The sequence below is a fragment of the Schistocerca nitens genome, chromosome 5 (assembly GCF_023898315.1).
Source record: "Schistocerca nitens isolate TAMUIC-IGC-003100 chromosome 5, iqSchNite1.1, whole genome shotgun sequence".
NCBI lineage: Eukaryota > Metazoa > Arthropoda > Insecta > Orthoptera > Acrididae > Schistocerca > Schistocerca nitens.
The window spans coordinates 208,667,254-208,681,414 of record NC_064618.1 but is presented as its reverse complement, the minus strand read 5'-3'; the positions used below and the strand labels follow the sequence as shown (position 1 = coordinate 208,681,414).

Genomic DNA, 14,161 nt, shown 5'->3' with positions numbered 1-14,161 from the left:
GAGTTCTTTCACGCGCGGCTTCATCGATCAACTTTACGTACATTGTAGTGCTGACAATGGACAGGTGTATTCCAATTATGTCTGCAGCAGGTAAACGAACTTCTTCCCTCAAAAAACGCTCTACTTCGAAAGCTTTGGGTCTGGCAAATTCGTTGTCGAACGTAAATTGGAGCGTAGTCTTTGGAAAATTGTGTGCCATGGCGATCGAGTCAGACAACAACATGCGCGAGTACCGGCGGTGTAAACACTTCCTCGTCCACGCGCGCCCGCGGCCGGGGCAGCAGGTCCGTGCCGCGCCACCGCCTAAAGCAGACTGTCCGTCTGAGCCACCGAGCACACAGAGGATAGCGCGACTGCAGGGATTTATCTCTGGCACGCCTCCCGCTAAACCCATATTCTCAACGTATTGTCCCGCACTACATTCGTAGTGCCTCCGCCCATTATACTCATTACTCGCGGCGCGTTGCTGATTCCCGTAAGAGTTCGGGCACTGTTTGTGCATTCGTACAGAAGAAGAAGATGGTCAAGTGGCCGGTGAGCCTTAAAAATATATATATATATATATATATATATATATATATATATATATATGTATATGTATATGTATATGTATATACTAACATGGTATCTGTTCTTTCGGACATGTCCGAAAGAACAGATACCATCTTAGTATATACAGGGTGTTACAAAAAGGTGCGGTCAAACTTTCAGGAAACATCCCTCACACACAAAGAAAGAAAATATATTATGTGGACATGTGTCCGGAAACGCTTACTTTCCATCTTAGAGCTCATTTTATTACTTCTCTTCAAATCACATTAATCATGGAATCGAAACACACAGCAACAGAACGTACCAGCGTGACTTCAAACACTTTGTTACAGGAAATGTTCAAAATGTCCTCCATTAGCGAGGATACATGCATCCACCCTCCGTCGCATGGAATCCCTGATGCGCTGATGCAGCCCTGGAGAATGGCGTATTGTATCACAGCCGTCCACGATATGAGCACGAAGAGTCTCTACATTTGGTACTGGGGTTGCGTAGACAAGAGCTTTCAAGTGCCCCCATAAAAGAAAGTCAAGAGGGTTTAGGTCAGGAGAGCGTGGAGGCCATGGAATTGGTCCGCCTCTACCAATCCATCGGTCACGGAATCTGTTGTTGAGAAGCGTACGAACACTTCGACTGAAATGTGCAGGAGCTCCATCGTGCATGAACCACATGTTGTGTCGTACTTGTAAAGGCACATGTTCTAGCAGCACAGGTAGAGTATCCCGTATGAAATCATGATAACATGCTCCATTGAGCGTTGGTGGAAGAACATGGGGCCCAATCAAGACATCACCAACAATACCTGCCCAAACCACGGAAAATCTGTGTTGATGACGTGATTGCACAACTGCGTGCAGATTCTCGTCAGCCTACACATGTTGATTGAAAATTTACAATTTGATCACGTTGGAATGAAGTCTCATCCGTAAAGAGTACATTTGCACTGAAATGAGGATTGACACATTGTTGGATGAACCATTCGCAGTAGTGTACCCGTGGAGGCCAATCAGCTGCTGATAGTGCCTGCACACGCTGTACCTGGTACGGAAACAACTGGTCCTCCCGTAGCACTCTCCATACAATGACGTGGTCGACGTTTCCTTGTACAGCAGCAACTTCTCTGACGCTGACATTAGGGTTATCGTCAACTGCACGAAGAATTGCCTCGTCCATTGCAGGTGTCCTCGTCGTTCTAGGTCTTCCCCAGTCGCGAGTCATAGGCTGGACTGTTTCGTGCTCCCTAAGACGCCGATCAATTGCTTCGAACGTCTTCCTGTCGGGACACCTTCGTTCTGGAAATCTGTCTCGATACAAACGTACTGCGCCACGGCTATTGCCCCGTGCTAATCCATACATCAAATGGGCATCTGCCAACTCCGCATTTGTAAACATTGCACTGACTGCAAAACCACGTTCGTGATGAACACTAACCTGTTGATGCTACGTACTGATGTGATTGATGCTAGTACTGTAGAGCAATGAGTCGCATGTCAACACAAGCACCGAAGTCAACATTACGTTCCTTCAACTGGGCCAACTGGCGGTGAATCGAGGAAGTACAGTAAATACTGACGAAACTAAAATGGGTTCTAACATGGAAATTAAGCGTTTTCGGACACATGTCCACATAACATCTTTTCTTTATTTGTGTGTGAGTAATGTTTCCTGAAAGTTTGGCCGTACCTTTTTGTAACACCCTGTATATAAGGAAATCAGTAGATACACGGCACACGCTCGGAGTGGTGAGGCAATTCGGCTGTGTTTACCTCATAGGAACCAGCCCCACAGTTACCCTAAGATAATGGAAATTATAAACCTAGATTACTGAAGCGGGATTTGAACCTCCCGAATACAAGCCATTATCTTCTACACCTACAAACCATGTTACGGTTTGTAATACATGGTATTTCATGTACCACTATCATTTCCCCTCTGTAGTATCGCAGTCGCGGATGACAGATGGAAGAACAATTCTTGGCAAACCTCTGCATGAGCTCTATTCTCTCTCATTCTACTTGCTTGGTCTTTTCGCGATATACATTTATGGGAGGATGCAGTCCATTGTCCGTCTCTTCTAGGAACGTATGCCGTCGGCAGCGGAATAGTAAAATCACTTTGTGATGCACAACAGCTCTTTTACAGCATGGGCCAGGGAAATGTGTAGTGCATCACCGCCGAGTCTTTGGCGCTTGCTAAACGAACTTGTTAGGAAATACACTGCTCTTGTTAGGAACTTCTCTAGTTCCTCCATCAGTTCTACTTGGTAAGCCCGCCATGCTGACGAACAATGAACAAATATCGGTAGAACGATAATTTTTTAAGCAACTTCATTCTTGAATGGACTGTACTCTTGAGAGGTCTTTAAATGAATCTTGGTCTTGCATTTGCCTTTCCGACGATTGGTATTACATGGTGAGTCCAGTTTAAATCGCTCCGTCCACATACTGCCAGATATATGACTGATGTCCTGATTGTTAAAGAAAAGCTAGTGATGCGACTATCACTATTTAAATCCTAGCCTTTGCCACTTGTGTTCGTTGCCCGCTTCACGAAAGGTTTGTGGTCTCATTCCCCATCCTACATTAGCATACTCCTTACGACTGAGTGAGAAGGTGTTGTTAGATTCGCTGCTACTCACACGTTGTAACTCTGTATATACACTGCTGGCCACCGTAAATGCAACACCAAGAAAGACAAGAGGTAGCACAACAAGATTTATTTTGTAGATAACATGTTGACCAAGTATCAAATGATTACGTTTACAGACGTCTGTGACATGTGGTTCCTGCCAGAATCAGTAGCCAGAGTAGCCGCCATTGTTGGAGATCACCGCTGCCACACGTCTCGGCATTGAGTCAAAGAGACGTTGGATGTGTTCCTGGGGTACAGCAGCCCAAGCAGCTTCCACACGTTGCCAAAGATCATCTGGTGTGGCAGCTGGGGATGTAATCTGGGTCACTCGTTGAGCAACCATGGACCTCATGTTTTCTATCGGCCAAAGATCCGGAGAGCGAGCCGGCCAGGGAAGCAATTCAATCTGATTATTGACGAAGAACCTTTGGACAATGCGTGCCACGTGTGGTCGCGCATTATCCTGTTGAAATATGGCTGTGGCCGAGCCCTGAAGGTAAGGAAGGACAACTGGCTCCAGCACCTCGGATATGTAGCGCCGGCTATTTAAAGTACCGGCAATGCGTACTAGAGGCGTGCGAGAATAATATCCAATGCCGCCCCATACCATAATACCCGGTACAAGACCAGTGTGGCGGTGGATAATGCAGCTGTCCGGCATCCTCTCTCCACGGTGTCTCCACACTCGAATCCGACCATCGTGGTGCTGCAGACAGAAGCGTGCCTCGTCAGTAAAGACAACGTCATTCCATTCTGCCGTCCACAACCGTCTGTCATCACACCATTGGCGACGGAGACGTCTGTGGTTCTGCGTCAATGGTAGACGAAGCAATGGACGTCTTGCGGACAGACCACTCTGCTGTAAACGGCGTCGAATGGTACGCGCAGACACTGGATGATGCGTTACAGACGCGATGTGCTGTGCTATGGTTCGGGATGTCACTGAGCGATCCGTCACTGCCATGCGCACAATTTGCCTATCAGCACGTACAGTGGTGCTCTGAGGTGAATGCGATAGACCACGTCGGTCCGTCGTACCCTCCTGGATCCAACGGTCACATATCCGCATTACAGTTGTTTGGTTTCGTCCAACACGACTAGCGATTTCTCTGTATGATAATCCACAATCTCGGTAAGCCACTATCCTTCCTCTGTCGAACTCGGATACTTGATCAAAAGATGTTCGCTGTTGTCTACCAGGCATAACTGATCGTCTTGTGAAACAACCACAAGGTAAACACACGTGCCGAACGTACACTCGTCGAAATCGCCAAGCCTTAAATGGCGCTATGAGGTGGCGCCACAGGCGGGCGTGATGTGCGTCTGCGCTGAAATTCTAATCAGTTGCATATCTCATCGCTGCAAACCCATGGTGTAAATTTCACTTGATTCGGATGCTTACTTCAGGGTGTTGCATTTACGGTGGCCAGCAGTGTAGTTGTATTCTGTAACATAATAGCTAAATGAATGTCCACTAATTGGCTTCGTTGTTTGACTGAAATCCACTGCGTGCTAGGAAATTCTTTTTTCAAGGTGTTGTTGTTCTGGTCTTTAGTAGGACGACCGGTGTGATGGAGCTCTCCACGCTACTATATCCCTTTCAAGGCTCTTTATCTTTGCATACGTACTGCTACCTGTTTCCATTTGAATCTGCTTACTGGACTCGAACTCTGGGGTCCCTCTACAAATTTAAACGTACATTCTTCCCTCAGAGACTGGCATTACAGGGTATGTGCTATCAACTGATCCCTTCGTTTCGTCAGTTTCATTCAGCAGCCCCTTATTAATAATTCTACCTATTAATCTAATCTCTGTCATTCTTCGGCAGCACCCCATTTCTGAAGCTTCTAGTCTCTTCTCGTCTACACACTTTATCGTCCACGTTTCACTTCTGTTCGAGGTTACACTCCCGTGAAATACCTTCAGAAGACTACCCAACAATTAAATTTATATTCCATTTTTCTCAGAAATGCTTTCCTCGTTATTGCCAGTCTGCTTTTTATGTCGTCTCTGCTTCTGATTTTGCTGCTCACACAGCATAACTCATCTGTAAGTTTTTGTGTCTCACTTCGTAATCTAATTCCGTCGGTATCGTGTAATTTAACTCTACTACATTCCAGTACTTCTAAATAAAGTCAGATGCATTTGTCAGATATCAAATTATCTTTGTACACATCAACTGGAATGTTAAATGGTGTGTTGTAATACTGAATAAAGCAAACCCGCTTTCAGAAAAAAGTGTTGCATTACTTATTGTACGCCCCTCGTAAATATCCTGTCTTCCATTCTGTGGCATGTGTCAGCAGTTGCCCCACATGAGGTCGTACATTTTTTTCGCAATATGGTCTCAATGCTACTGCCAGAAAATTCAGTACCAAGTGAAACGTATTCAGGGGACTTACGTACTACTATGTCCATGTAGCGAAAATATTAGAGGCGAGGGATAATTTCCAATAAAATTGTCAGAAAGTAATCCTGAGAAAACTTTTTCTAAAAGCACTCGTATTTTCCCTACAGAATCGATAATTCAGTCCTATCGTGGAGAAATCCGTGCCTGATTTCCAATGTGGAATGTAGACGGAGAGTTGGAGCAGTTACGGAAAGTATGTGAAGCATCTGTACTTGGAACACAAGGGTCCTCATCATCTTAAACATTCGTTTACCAATCCCCCAGATGTGTCTGAGCCTGGAGAAGATTCGTTGGAACTCTTGAATTGTTGTGTAGAAAACGGTCGCCACAGATAATCACCAACACCTTCGTTCAACAGGAAACTTGCAAATGTTCTTAATGACGCGACCCAACGCAGATGCCAGATGAGCCCTCCATTATAATTATAGGAAACTGATATCAGCTCACTCAACTCTCCCAGTTCCTTAGCCATAATTATAGGCAAATTACGACGACACTCGGTAAGCTAACGTCACTCATAACGAACAGTGAACGCTGAGCCAGCACATCCCGCCTCCGAGGGCTGCCCTAGTAATCCCCCGTATCCGAGACAGGACCACCGGCTGACGGTGGCCGCCCACTGCTGACGACAGATGGAAAGGTGAGAGGTCATTGCACCCGCCTCTAAGGTCAGGGCGGTCAGCTAAGCGCCGACCAATCGTGCAAAAGTGACCGCAAGAGAACACCTTCGTGCGTGTGTACGACTTGCTTCTCAACAGTGAATTTTAATGCGTTTTCTGTACGTATAAAATGAATAAGAAATTTCAGGTTATCCTCTAGTTATATAAATTAGCCGGCAGTATATCACACTTTTCAGGTAAGGGTAATATCAATTATTACAGGTTACCTCTCATTAACCTAGCGCTAAATCTAGCCCAGCAAATCAAGCACAGCTCTTTAGTAATAGTCCTCATACGTTAAACATTTAGCGACTAGTCTATGGGTCGCAGTTATATACAATGGACCAAGTATTTTCGCTTTTCTACATGTGTGATTTTTTATTGAACTGTTCTCATTTACAGATGATCCCTAATTCTCCCCATTGTTTACCGACGTCCTTTTCTCCTCTAACACCCTGATGCCGTTATGTCAGACACATCTTCTCTAAAACGGTAGTGTCGCAGCCAGAGTATGGTGACACAAGCAGGTTTCCGGTCAGGTGCCTCTACTCCTGGTTCTGCTTTAGTAATGGTACTGCGAGCGATTACCGGCCTTCCCCGTCAACAGGTCTGGCAGACAGGCGTAGAATGTAACCGCAAACAATAAATTAACACTAGATTTTAATTTTGATAGAAATTATCACCTTGATAAATGTCAGATCTAACCTCAGGCCTTTTTTCCTTTTGCGTCATTACATCGCATTGCAAAATCAGCAAAGAATTATGACTTCATCGTGGTTCAATATTCAGTGTTCGTATTTCTTACTGCTAAGTTGAAAGAACGGTCAAGTGTATGGAGTCTATGACGCAGTACCACTGGAGAGATACCGATTTGAAATCACGGCATGTCATCTTGAATTGGGCTGAACACAGTATCCCTAAATCACTAGAGATTAACAAACAGGGAACAGAGCATCTCAGATGTAAGTGGAGTTCATATTCTTATACACAACAAGTTCCGAGCAATAGGATCATTTTAAATTCAAGGGTGAGGCCGGCCGCAGTGGCCGTGCGGTTAAAGGCGCTGCACTCTGAAACCGCAAGACCGCTACGGTCGCAGGTTCGAATCCTGCCTCGGGCATGGGTGTTTGTGGTGTCCTTAGGTTAGTTAGGTTTAACTAGTTCTAAGTTCTAGGGGACTAATGACCTCAGAAGTTGAGTCCCATAGTGCTCAGAGCCATTTGACCCATTTTTTGAAATTCAAGGGTGAATTAGGAATGCATTAGTGACAAAGAATTTGTCGTTTAATTAATGAACGCCATGATTCCATTAAATATTTGCAAGTATAGCAGGCCTCCATCGATCGTCCTGGAATTTTAACTCTGCCGTAGGCTACCGCAGACCATCACAAGTAAGCGCAGACAATGATAGATTTCTTGATAGCTTGAAAGGTCTCTTTTGGATTCCTTTCATGTTAATTTCTTAAGTCTGTTGTCATTTACGGCATAAATTCCTCTTCTAAATTTACTGTGGTGTTTCTGACTATCTGGGAGGAGACTGAGTAGTGGAACGTGTTAATTTTACACATAAACAAGAACTATCTGTCACACTACTACACTTTAAAACACAGTTTATATGTAATTCATGTCACACAGTCTCATACGGAACCTACATCCGCTTTCTTTTATATACTGTATATGATAAAATACTGTCATCCCCCTTCCCTTCTGTGTGAGAGGATGAATGAGCAAATGTATTTGTAGTTGCATGCTGGATGGTAGCAAACAAGCCTGTCTGCTAGAGAACAGTAGGACCAACGTCGGAACAGGTAGCTACGCTTTCTAAAAGCAGAGAGGTTTCCATTCTCAGCATGTTTCTGTCTGTCCCCTGTCATGTTGGCATAGGAAGCTGTCTCTCTGGTCACTTCCGTTTGTATCTGGGAAGCACGCTCGGTAGGAGCGCAGGTCAGTCTGTCCGTGGCGAGCGTCTGAAGTGGTAAGATCTCCGGCTAAGCACGTGTCTACTAAGTCCGTAGGACAATGGATTTCTTAAGTTCAGCCTAACTGAAAATTTAATCACCTTTATTTCAGGTTTAGCTCTAAAATATCTAATGTTATCTTAACTTGCAACGCAGTGTAATTCGGGTGTGAAGTTCAGAATATCTTCCGGTAGTTGCTTTGTCACTACTTTGTGAGTAAAGTGGAACCACGTGTTGATCAGTAACTCTAACTAAGATCATCAGTCTTAAATGCGAATGCTCGTGTGATTATAAGGTCTCGTCTTCACAATATTTTTCAATATAGCAACTTTTCTTTATGTTCAACTCACGTGGGGCGTACTTTGTGAGACCAGTACCACGTGCTTATACAATTGTTTGACCCATCAGGATAATAGTAAGACGATAGTAACCAGTTCGAGGTTTTTCTTTTGTAAATTACTTTTCGATCTAATTTATTTTAATTATCAAAATTATTGTGGAGTTACACTCTTTGTGTAAACCAAGTTGACCACGTGAAGCATGTGGTGTATTCATCAAAGTAGCCCTCAGCTATTCTTTTCGGGAAGATTTCACACAGAGTTAGTATGAATTTAGTATACCAGTGTGTGGTAATTACATGACGGACAGGATTGTGCTACGAACGTAACTTCTTTGGGTGAAAATTGTATCGGTTGGTTGTGGTTAATTTCCTCTTGCATATGTTTCAACGTTCTTTGTGTGTTATTTTATGAATGCAGTGTTGTATGTAGTCTCCCAATCTTGGCTCCCTATTTGAGGTGTTCCGTAAGATTACAAACTCACATTTTCACAGTCCTAAATAAGGCACCAGCTTAGTTATGACTCACGTTTAATATGCTGAAATTTCAATGATCAATAATTTCCAAATATAAACTGTTTTATTTCTTTTTATTTAAATTCTCTTATATATATATATATTACCGGTTGTTGTATGACTATTAAAGGATTATAATTAATGTTAGTCTGGTTGGGAATTTGGTAAGCTAGACTAGATACCTGGTGAAACAGTTGCGCAGTAATGCGCGGTTAACTTCCCCAGACAGCTCACAGCTTTTAACCCGATTTTATTGTCTATCAGCACCGCTTTCATAGAAAATTAAAGTAACAACGTTAGCCGTACATTAGGTGTGTTCCATACCCATTACCAGTCCTGATTTCGATCGCTTTGTTTCGGTAAGCGCTCAGAGTCTTAATAGTTTCCCGACGAAACTTGAAGCGATGAATCGGCTAGAAACTAAGAATATATAAAGGACCGCGTACCCTACGGAACGTTTTCGTTCTACATAGCTGTCCTCTTTTCTGCTACTTACAAATAAACAGTAGTTATAGCAAAATTGAAATTGTCAGCATTTAATTCACGTTTTATTCGGAGATCGTTGATAGTAACGTGAATGATATTATAGCAAACATAAAAAACAATACAGATTTATTATATACAACTAGAAAACACAATTCCTAAAAAAATCTAAAATTAAAACACTACAAAACGAAAACATATCACACATCGCTTCGATACTCCGTCGAGATTATATAAAACATGGTTCTATTATTCACAAAGAAATCTCGCACTTATTAATAATAACAAGAAACGCTTGCCTTTTATCGTGATGAAGAACGTTCTGTTGAGTACAAAAAACGGCAATAATATTTTGTACATTTTTATGTCTGTGCATGTAAACTAAACTTGCACCAAAAGTAATTGTTTTCGTTAGATAAAAGCGCGGAAGCTACGCGATCAGCTAATTTTTTCCCCTTATCACTTGCTCTTTACATTTCGTAAGGATACAGAACGTACAATAGTCTAATACTGAGCCATGTGCGGCTCTAATTATGTGCAAAACAAACAAATATACAAAAGTAAAGAAAAGTCGTCGGCTCGTAGTTTCTCTCTCACAGATTTATTTACGTTACTTTCTGTACCAATGCTATCAGCACTACCTGTAATCCTACCATTTACTACTTCATTTATGTACTGTACTAAAACGACCTAGTCCTAGTAGAGCGCAACTTTGATCATTCGTGATAGTATACTCATGGTTAGACCTTGTAAACTATTAAGTTATTATACAAATCAGAAAAGCTGTCCGATTACATGAGCCAACTGTTGGATCATTTTTGAAACTGAATTCATGCAGGGACAATGAAATTTTGCAGATCAGTGCACCTTCGCATAGAAATTAACAAAATTCTGCATGTGTGCCCTTTTCCTGGCATAGGAGGTGATAATGAGCTGGCGTTTACACAATAGTTGCTTGTAAAATCGGTACGGAAGAACCTAAGCACGGAGAATTCAAGTATAAGTTGTCGGTTCGCTAAGCACTTTCTTCCTAAAGATAAAAGGAAATGCGATGACTGGAAATGAATACTCACTTACGGACTCGATACTGTTTATTCTCAAAACGGAGAAAGTTAATAATTGGACGCTATCCATACATGTGGCTGCAGAAGAAACAAGTAGTATTGCAGGCAAATTATGGAACAAAAGCTACTTTTCCGTCCTCTTCAACCATTTGTCTGTCTACTTATTTGGATGTGGTGTCTGTTCTTTCGGACATGCCCGAAAGAACAGACATCATTGATGACCTTCAGCCGTCCAGAACGAAATATGAATTGAATTAGTACCTTCAGCTGATGACGGGCGTTGATATATATCAACGGGGACAGGTGAACACGTGTACCCCGACCAGGACTCTAACCCGGGAACTCCTGCTCACATAGCAGACGCTCTATCCATCTGAGTCACCGTGGCACAGAGGATAGTGCGACTGCAGGAACTATCTCGCGCTTACCTCCGGCGAGACCCACATTCTCACTTTGTACGTCCACTTACTACATTCGTAGTGGCCCACTCCAATACACTCATTACTCGTGGAAGACATTCTAACCTAGTCCCGTAAGAGTTCGGGGAATATGTGTGCATCCGCACAGAAGAAGAAGGTCATGGCCGGTGTTGTCAGAACTATGTACTTATATGGATATGGCGTCTTCTTCTGTGCGGATGCACACATATTCCCCGAACTCTTACGGGACTTGGTTAGAATGTCTTCCACGAGTAATGAGTGTGTTGGGGTGGGACACTACGAATGTAGTGAGTGGACATACAAGGTGAGAATGTGGGTCTCGCGGAAGGCGTGCGCGAGATCGTCCCTGCAGTCGCACTGTCCTCTATGCCTCGGTGACTCAGAAGGATAGAGCGTCTGCCATGTAAGCAGGAGATCCCGGGTTCGAGTCCCGGTCGGGGTACACATTTTCATCTGTCCGCGCTGATATTCATCAACGCCGGTCAGGAGCTGAAGGTACTAATTCAATTCATATTTGTCCGTCTTGTTGGCTGCACTCACCAACACCAGCTTCAGTTAATTATTATTTTTTAATTATGTCGGTGCCTTTTCTGACTTCGCAGTCGTGCGTTAATCTAATACATATACTCTGAGTGTGGGTGGGGGTCGAAATGCGGGGGGGGGGGGGGGCTTGTGTTTCTGAGACAGTGATGTGGTCAGGCTACATGTCTCTAACCATGAGAGAAACCCCCTAACAAGACTGTCAGAATGTCGATTCGGGTATAGCTCACCTCCCCGTCTCGCATGGAATTGTACAGTTGTATGAGCATTAATGGAAAGTCAGTTCAGACAAAACTGGTAATTGAAGTTTAATATTTTATGTGATAGCACTAGCAAGTTGTGCTCAAGTTGTGCTTCACAGACGTCTTTTTTCTTTGCAGGGACCCGATTAACCTGGCTGTTCTGACGCTGATCGAGAACGGCGAGCTGACCAAGCTGAAGAACCGCTGGTGGTACGACCGCACCGAGTGCAAGCACAGCGACAAGCAGGTGCGCTCTGCGTGCCTTCAGCAGATCAAACCGGCGACCCTCCTGCACTTTGCTGCCGCTACTACTCACAATGTTCAGTAAAACACAAGATCACCGTCATGTACACGCAGCGTGCCTGTGGAATGTGTGGGCACGATTTTAATGGCTGAAGCTGCCGTTACTACCCATAATTTCACGACAATAGAACAACCTCGTTATACGAGGGGCGTTCAGAAAGTAAGCTCCGATCGGTCGCGAAATGGAAACGACTATGAAAATCCGATAAAGCTTTGCACAGATGTGTTGGGTAGTGTCTCTAGTATAACCCCAGTTAGCATCACGTCGCTCTTCTCATTTCTGAGCTCGCAGTGAGTGCGTAAAGATGTCTAGAAAATAGTGTCTGCCGCCAAGTACGAGGGCCTGGTCAGAAATTTCGCCTGAAGCTATGCAGCTAACATTACATAACTGTCGTGCTGTTTCTTCTTCAAGACAATTCTCAGCCGCATTCTGCAGGTGCAATGAAGATGCTCCTGCATCGTTTTCAAATGGAAATGTGAGATTGCCCACAATACAGTCCGCAATTGTCTCCCCCTGAGTTTCATCTCTGGTCACATGAACCGCTGTCTTTGAAGACAACATTTTGACACAGACAACGAGGTGTAGGCCAGCGTGGAGAATTGGCGGAAAGCACTGGCGGCTGCCTTCTATAATGAGGCTATTGAAAAGTTGGTATAACGCTATGACAAAAGTCTAAGTCAGAACGGCGACTACGTAGAGAAGTAGCTGAAAGGTGTAGCTAATTGTTACAAGTAAAACATTTCTGATGTTCACTGTGGTTTCAATTTGGCAATCAATCGGAGCTTACTTTCTGAACAGGCCTCGTATAAAGGGAGATTCAGCTGCCCCTACCGATGTCGTTTTATGCAACCCGCAATGATATATCTGGCCTTCAAAAATCATGTGCTAGACTTTCATACTCTCTCACTCGCTACGCACAAACTACATAAAAAAATTAACATGGATATTTTGTTGAATATTTAAAGTAGTTAAATTTTGTACTGGGATACATTTCCTCTAGAGGCCTTAGTTTTCGAGTGATTCAAGAAAAACGTACAAAAGTGACTCTGGCAAGCACACCCACACCCACACTGAGCTCCCACCGTCCAAGATTTCGAGTATCTTGTTCACAGCACACCCTCCTACCACAGCATGAATTATTACCCATACTTGGCCTTTTTTCGTCTTTACTGACGGGCATTATTACGCCAACAGCTTAGTCAGACACTAACAAACGGCAAAATTGACGTTTGTGTAAATGTTACCTCACAATTATGCGAATTTTAACAGCAGAAAAAAACAGTTACATCGTTGTTTTCATCAGACATTCTGACTACGAAACTACTGTGCTTCTAAGGGTTAAGTTTTGATCGAACTGTCAACGTAATTTGTTCTAGCTTCACGTTTAAAAAAGTTGCCGTTTTCTTTCATTAAACTCACTAGCACGTTTGAATTGTTAATGTTAAATAAGTAGCCAACTTTGCTCGTGGCGTAATAGCCCAATCGGTAAAGACCAAAAAAGATCGAATATCCTTAATAGTTCGTGTGGTCGGAAATTTTTCTACAGTGGAGCGGGGAGTGCCACGAACAATGTACCACACCAGAAATCCTGACTGTTGAGGGATGTGTGTGAGTTGGAGGTGCGTTTGACAGTCGCTTTTGTATGTTTTTTCTTGAATAACTCGAAAACCATGGCCTCCAACATATCCCAGTAGAAAATTTAACTACATTATATATCCTACAGAATGGGCCTGCTTATTTTTCGTGTAGTACTAATCTCGCGCGTGGTTTTCAAGGTCAGAATAGCACTGCGGGTTGAATAAAACAGCATCGGTAGCGGCAGCGAAATCATCATGTATACGCAGTGTGACCGTGAGATTTGTGGACAGAATTTTGAAAACTAATACATTCACCGAGTTTTTGACATAAAGGATCCCCACTTACCAATAACTCATTATATATTAATTATGTCTCCGTGTTACCCGAATTCGTTTCCTGTCTTTGTATGGCTGTGAATACTCGCACTTCATTTTGTGTTTTTTTAAAA

General features: G+C 43.4%; 1 protein-coding gene across 1 annotated transcript in view; it reads left to right on the top strand.

Annotated features, from left to right (window-relative positions):
- LOC126260225 (glutamate receptor 1-like) overlaps positions 1–14,161 on the top strand; it is a 1,552,181-nt gene that overhangs the window by 1,501,292 nt on the left and 36,728 nt on the right. The window contains exon 16 of the mRNA XM_049957528.1: positions 11,970–12,078. Within this exon, the coding sequence (XP_049813485.1) occupies positions 11,970–12,078 (109 nt within the window). The remainder of the gene's footprint in view (positions 1–11,969; positions 12,079–14,161) is intronic.